The following is a 7,326-nucleotide window of genomic DNA, read 5'->3' as shown; positions in this document are numbered from 1 at the left end:
CCTGCTTCTGCCTCCTGAGTTCTAGGCAAGACCTGTACATTTAGACTGTTGTATGCAGCCTCTCCAAAACCTTTTTAATAATGCTTCTAGGGTTGAAGATCTCCTCATTTTCTTTATCAGTTTTGAGATTTAAAAACTAGATACTTTAACAGAAGAGAATTCTGTATGCTATCGTCATTTTCCAGAGTAATTTTGCTTGTTTTTTCTGTGAAACAGACGTTTCAATAAAAAGAGTTTTCTCCCCTTGGAGAGCCTTCTGACAGACCCTTGGGCAAGTGGGAGAGCTACCAGCTAACATTAATAGACATCATGCTTTCAAGGCAGCAGTGCCTCTTCTCTCCCTGAACCGTACCTGCTCTTTCCGAACTCTCTCCTCCTCCTCTTGCTTTAGCAATTTCAGGTAAAGCCAAGACTTGTTGTCTGCTTTTGCAGCCACCTGGTCATCAAAATAGTAAGTTGCGGATGCAGATCCATCTCTACGACACATACAGATTAGGTTATGAGTTGCGGATGCAGATCCATCTCTTTGACACACACAGATTAGATATGCTCCATTCATCTGACGGTCTTCCGCGGCTCCATCCTTGCTCAGTTTTTCTTTCATCTGTTGACTTCCCGTCCCTCTTCTGCTCTACTTTCCCCTCCACAAACACAAGAGGACTCCAAGGGAATGCTCGGGAAAGGATATAACCATCCACTGTCTAGAAACATGCGAATAACCCCTCTGCTTTCACAATTTTAGAAGGCAACATTGGGGCCACGTTAAAAGCCAGTCTCATGAGCTGGGGACAGAGCTCAGTGGTAAAGTGTTTGCCCAACATGCACAATGTCCTGTTTCCAACACCCTGCACTACAAAAATAACACAACACAACACAAAACTCTCTGAAATTGAATTAGAACATTGGCATCTAATAACTTTAGGTATTTTGGGTAAAAAGACCTCCATTTCTAGTTCATGTGAAATGAACTAAACAACCATCCCATAGGATTGTTACAAACTCTAAAGGGCCAAGATAGCACCTGAAATACTGCAGCTTAGTCCATGGCAGACCTTTGCTGTCCTCGGGGCATGAACTCTTTTGAAAGTCTTGACAATGGAGTTCATTGTCTTTTTGTTCTCATCATGCAAAATTCCACCCATGGCTTTTATGAGCTTATAGAATAGTTATAGGTATAGTTAAGTATGCTAGCATGTTTTTGTTTTGTTCTTTTAATTTGACATACACAAGAACTTACCTGTGCTCTACAGCAGCGACTATGAACCCATAAGATGCCAGGCCAATGCCAATAGCAGAATAAATTGTTCTAGAAAACAAAAAGGGGGAATCATTACAATTACCAACAGCCATTACAAACCCAAGTCCACTATGAAAACGAAGAACGTGGAGCCTGTTACACGCTGCATCTGCACATTGGGCAGCTCTCGTCCTCAAAGAGCTTACCCCTTGGGAGTCATGGGGCAGTGTCTGGAGGTGTTTTACTTCCTCTGGAGAAAGGAGGCTAGGGGCATCTACTGAGCAGAGGGACACTGCCAAGTGTCCTACAGTACACAGGATAGGACCTCTAAAACGAGCCATAATTATGTGGTCTAAATTGTCAAGAATTCTATATTAATGAAACTCTGAGTTAATGTCACAGTGATTACAAATAATGGCTTTTGGAGTTGATGCAGACCATGTCTACAGCACACACACACACACACACACACACACACACACACACACACGTTTAATTACTCTCTTTCATTCCTCATTCCTCCCCTGACCGTCTTCTTCAATTCATCCTTGACTCAATTTTCTCCTTATCTAGTGACTTCCCTTTAGGAAGTGCTCAGAAAAGGATCTGATTGTCCATTGTCTACTGACATGCAAAATACTATCTACTTATCAAAGGCAAATGTGGGGGCCACATTGAAAAGCCATTTTCACAAGTTGGGGACACAGCTTAGTGCTAAAGTGAGCTGAACTTAAGTTTGAAGTTTTGAAATCTTTGCCATTTAGTAGCTATCTGAGTTTTAGATAGCTACCCAATTTTGTTGTCACATATGAGACAGAGCTAAGAACAAAGGCTTATATTTAGGGTTAAAGGAGGTTAAGGTTTTCTTATTTATTTATTTATTTATTTTCTTATCTATTTATTATCTTATTTATTTTTGGTTTTTTGAGACAGGGTTTCTCTGTAGCTTTTGGAGCCTGTCCTGGAACTAGTTCTTGTAGACCAGGCTGGTCTTGAACTCACAGAGATCCACCTGTCTCTCTGCCTCCTGAGTGCTGGGATTAAAGGTTTTCTTTTTCAAAGATTTAAAATTTTTTATTTGTGTACGTGCACACGTGTGCAGGTGCATGTGGAGGCCAGAAGAGGGCACTGTATCCCTTGGAACTGGAGTCATCTGTAGCTGAGGGCTACCTGATGGGGGCTGTGGTATATGAACTTGGGTTCTCTGCAAGAGCAGGAAGTGAACCTTCTTCACAACTTCAGAAACTTTTGACAAGGTAATGCACACAGGGAGGCCATCCATAGGAAGGTATGTCAGGTTCCATCACTTCTAGCTGCTTGGCCTGCTTCAGGCCCATGAGTCTTCTCAGCTGTGGTCAAGTGAACGCATGTACCTTCGGTGCCTTGAACCTACTTAAAGCAGTGTGACTACTTAGCATGTCTAGTGTTCTGGAAATGATCAGACTGTGAGAAGAGGGCACGTAACTCAGTCACAGCCACACCCTGCCACATCTCCATTTTCTACGACCTCTTTCCCACGCCATGCGTTCCACAGTCCATGTCCGGAGACATAGAAAAGGTATGTTTGGGAACTGTTGTTTTCCACTGCTGGAGGCACAGGAAGTGATGTGGTCGGTGGTGTAGACTTGAAGCCCGGCCTTCGGCAGGTCAGAGTAGCTACTTCCAGCTGTGTGAGAAAGACGGCTCAATCCTGCTGTGGCAACCATTGACAATGCGAAAGCGGAATGCACGTAGCTCTTCTCCCAGGCAGCTTTTCTATAGACGGCAGGCTAAATCAGTTTCTTGAAATCAAATAATTTTCTAGACTATGATTACAGTGCTGAGAAGAGATTCTACCCAACTTTCTACCAGTCCCACGGTCAGTGGGAACCCCAAGTGTCCAACATGGGCCAACATGACATTCTGAAATCTGATCCTTTGTTTGTTTGCTTGTTTTTAAAGCAACAGATCTAGGCAGGGATGGCTCCGAACTAAAACTGTCTGGTCTCCCAAGCATTACCTGAAGCCTCCAAGACCATGAGAAAAGACAATTAGTGGATATTTTTCACCAGTCTTCAGAGGAGAATTCCAGCTTGCAGGTGTTTTCATTGAACCTGGACAACAGTAGGAGGGAAATCAGTATTTCCTCTGGCTTGAATTCTGCTAGCTAATTACTTTCTACCTTCTGAGTACAAATCCCCAACCCATGGAGTCTTAACAATGATTTTAAAAATTGGTACACTCACTTAAAAAGCCAGATACTAGACACTCACCAACCAGGGACCTCAATGTGTCTTTTCCCCATGAGTGCATTACTAGTGAACTGTCACTGACCCCATGGGGAGACATTTTCCTACTTACAGGCATATTCTGCAAGGACACTGCTTGCTTCTATTTTGAGGTTTTGAGATAATGTTGAACATTTAATTTAAAACTAACCATGCAGGAGACTTTTAGATCATTGTACTGATAGCCAGGACCTGAGACCCACAGACTCCTCTCATGGCACTTCACAGTCCAGCGAAAGATGGGAGAGATGGGGAATTCACACGCCAGAGCGAACTTTGCATTAGACCGCCACTGACTAGTTATTGACCACGGGCATGGTCCTCTGATGGAGGAGGGTCTATGTGTTACTTTCATTGGTTAATAAAGAAACTGCCTTGACCCTGATAGGACAGAAAATTAGGTAGGTGGAGTAGACAGAACAGAATGCTGGGAGAAAGAAGCTGAGTCAAGCAGACGCCATGCTTCTCCTCTTCAGGCAGATGCTATAGCTCTCCTCTCCAAGATGGACTCAGGTTAAGATCCTTTCTGGTAAGCCACAACCTCGTGGTGCTACACACACTCATTAGAAATGGGTTAATCAAGATGTGAGCGTTAGCCAGTAAGAGGCTAGAGCTAATAGGCCAAGCAGTGTTTAAAAGAATACAGTTTCCGTGTAATTATTTTGGGTGTAAAGCTAGCCGGGTGGCGGGAAGTGGCCCGCCGCTCCTCCCAACTACAGTCCTCAGCTTCAGGTTCCTCTTCTACAAAATGGTGGGAGTGATTATGATCTTAGACACTTTTAATGAAACTCGTTATCTAATTAGTTTCTTATATAAAGCGCCCATTTTCTGTATATAAAGTCCTAGTAAAAAGCCCAAAACTGGAAAATACCACCTCCCTTCCTTCACATCTTAGTGTTTTTATCATTTGTGTTATGATCATTTGGATGTCATTGTCTCATAAACAAATATGTGGTCATGAAGACTGCATGTGATGTATGCCATGCTATGCAGCAGTATTTTCTAGTTTAGGGCATTTTCCTGCTTTAAAGCAATTTCTATAAAAATCTGAAGATAAGCTTAAAGAGAATTCCCGAAGCTAAAAAACTTGAAGTGTGGGAGTCTCCTCTGTGTGCTATGATTACCATTAATGAATAAAGAAACTGCCTTGGCCTGTTGATAGGGCAGAATTTAGGTAGGTGGGGAGAACTGGACTGAATGCTGGGAGGAAGAAGGGCGGAGTCAGAGGGAAGCCATGGAGCCGCCAGAGTCAGACATGCTGAATCTTTGCTGGTAAGCCACTGCCACATGGCAATATACAAATTAATAGAAATGGGTTAAATTAATATAAGAGTTAGCCAGTAAGAAGCTAGAGCTAATGGGCCAAGCAGTGTTTTAATTAATACAGTTTCTGTGTGATTATTTTGGTTCTGGTCAGCCAGGACGAACAAGTGGCTTCTTCAAGACTGAAGGATAAATTTGAAGGTATAATTAACATAGGTTCAAATTTACACCCAATCTAACAAATGATAGGAATGGAAAGTCTCCTTGGCATAATGCGGGTGCATAAAATGATGGCTGCCTTGGACTGTAGGACAGACTGTAGGACAGAAGTGGGTCCTCTGTGGGTGGGTGATGGGCAGGAACTGAGATCTCCTATGATAAATGAGATGGTAGTTGGGCTTGGCTTCTATTTTTCTATTTTTGTCTGAAACAATACACACAGGCAATGGTCCCACCAGACAAATTGCTGTTCTCACCACATGGTGGCTTCCACCACAAGATATAAGAAGGGAAATTGTGGAGCAGGTATAAGAAGATGTTAAGGCAAATATGACATCCCTGCCCCATCCCATCCCATCCAAATCAGAATTTGCAAAATGATAAAGAACACTTGCTTCTCTCAATGTTGCCTAATTCCTTAGGAAATCCTGTCTCTCGGGCTAGGGAGATCTCTTAACTGTTAAAGTGTTGCCCTTGCATGTGGTATAAAAATGTAAGGCACATGCCTATAATCCCAGTGCTGTGGAGGCTGAGAAGGGGAGTCCCTGGGGCTCGCCGATGAGCCATCCTAGCCTAACTGGCGAGCCCCAGGTTACTGGGAGGTGGACTGCGTTCCTAAGAAATAACACCTCAGGCTCTCCTCTAGCCTTCACAGGAATGCACTCGTGTGCATAAGAACACACATATACACATACCATACACACAGAAAAGGAAAAAGAAATTCCATCCTTACCATCACAGGAGAAAATCAACCATAGTCTTACTGCTTCTAACTTTTCTTTCTTATATACATATATACATACACATATACACATGCATACACATATACACATGCATACACATATACACATACACATATACACATACATACACATATACACATGCATACACATTTATACATACATACACATATACACATGCATACACATATACACATACATACATGCATACACATATACACATATATGCATAGACATATACACATACACATATACACATACATACACATATACACATTAATACACATATATGCATACACACATACACATACACATATACACATACATACACATATACACATGCATATACACATATATGCATACATACACATATACACATCCATACACATATACACATCCATACACTTATACACATACATACACTATGCACATAACTTCAGAACAGGACCAATAGAAATCTTACCATATAAGAAGTTCAAAAATTTGCCTATAAAATGGGGTGTTCCAAGAAATTTACTAAGACCAAAAAAATACTCTTTGTTTGGGATCCAAACAGTGTCCAAGCGCTCATGATCCTCAGATGGGTAGTACAATCGCAAGAAGATGCTCTGTTGGGAAAAGAAAGGAACAGACTCAGCCAAACACAGTCCAGGTGCAGCACTTTGAATGTGTTTATCACCAGGACCCAGATCCCTGTCTTTCCTTAAGAAGCCCAGGGAAGTGTTCCAGCTGCCGAGTGCCTGAAGATAACCATGAAGGAGAAGATAGAAGAGCCATGCTCTGACTAGAAGAAAAATCTGGATAAAGTAGGATTCATCAGGACATTAACCAGGAGACAAGAAACAACTGAAGGAAGACCCAGCAGCAAACATGTCGCAACAGGAACAGCCAATTAGTCATTCCCAGGTGAGTGCAAGATCAAGTCATCACGTGTGCGCGTGCGAGGGAGCAAGGGCAAGGCCTTGGAATTTCAGGTTAAGGCAAAGGAAGGCATTACCTCATTAGTATAACCGAACATCAAGTCTGCAGAACCGACGGGGTAAGATCCATTTCCTTTGGGGATTTTACTATGGCCAGAGCTGCCAGTAGACATCACGGCTTGTATCTTATGGAACCATGCTGAAAAACAGGTTCAGGTAATGTAAGCACATGGCAGCAACCCAGTCCTCAGTGACTTCCAAGGCAATAAGTACTGCTCATAGCTTCTGGTTGTGTGTGAGTGTATGTTTTCATTTGTACATGTGAATGTGGAGGCCAGAGTTCTATGTCAGCTCTTCTCTTCAGTTGCTCTCCACCCCAATTTTGGAGACAGAATCCTCACTGAACCTGGAGCTGATTGATGGGACAGGATGACAGACCAATGAGCGCCACAGATTCAGCTGTTTCCGCCTCCCCAGCACTGGCAGTTACAGACATATGCCCGGATTTTATATGGGTGCTGTCTGAGGTCTGATCGTCATACTTGTGTGACGAGCGCATTACCGATTGACTCCTCGTTTCTCACCCCACTCAAGGGCCTGCTTGGTACAAACCATGTATGGAGCTTTGGGGAATAAAAAGCTGGAGGTAGACAGGCATCTTCTGACTAGTGTTTATACTG

General features: G+C 42.8%; 1 protein-coding gene across 1 annotated transcript in view; it reads right to left on the bottom strand.

The window, feature by feature from the left end:
- Pla2g7 (phospholipase A2 group VII) overlaps positions 1–7,326 on the bottom strand; it is a 46,138-nt gene that overhangs the window by 11,258 nt on the left and 27,554 nt on the right. Inside the window, exons 3-7 of the mRNA XM_005359797.3 lie at positions 6,724–6,845; positions 6,190–6,334; positions 3,237–3,330; positions 1,238–1,306; positions 353–476 (exon numbers count right to left, since the gene is read on the bottom strand). Of these exons, the coding sequence (XP_005359854.1) occupies positions 353–476; positions 1,238–1,306; positions 3,237–3,330; positions 6,190–6,334; positions 6,724–6,845 (554 nt within the window). The remainder of the gene's footprint in view (positions 1–352; positions 477–1,237; positions 1,307–3,236; positions 3,331–6,189; positions 6,335–6,723; positions 6,846–7,326) is intronic.

The sequence above is a fragment of the Microtus ochrogaster genome, linkage group LG2, assembly GCF_000317375.1.
Source record: "Microtus ochrogaster isolate Prairie Vole_2 linkage group LG2, MicOch1.0, whole genome shotgun sequence".
NCBI classification, from domain to species: Eukaryota; Metazoa; Chordata; class Mammalia; order Rodentia; family Cricetidae; genus Microtus; species Microtus ochrogaster.
Note: the sequence above shows the minus strand (reverse complement) of the source record. Positions and strands in the feature narration are given on the sequence as shown.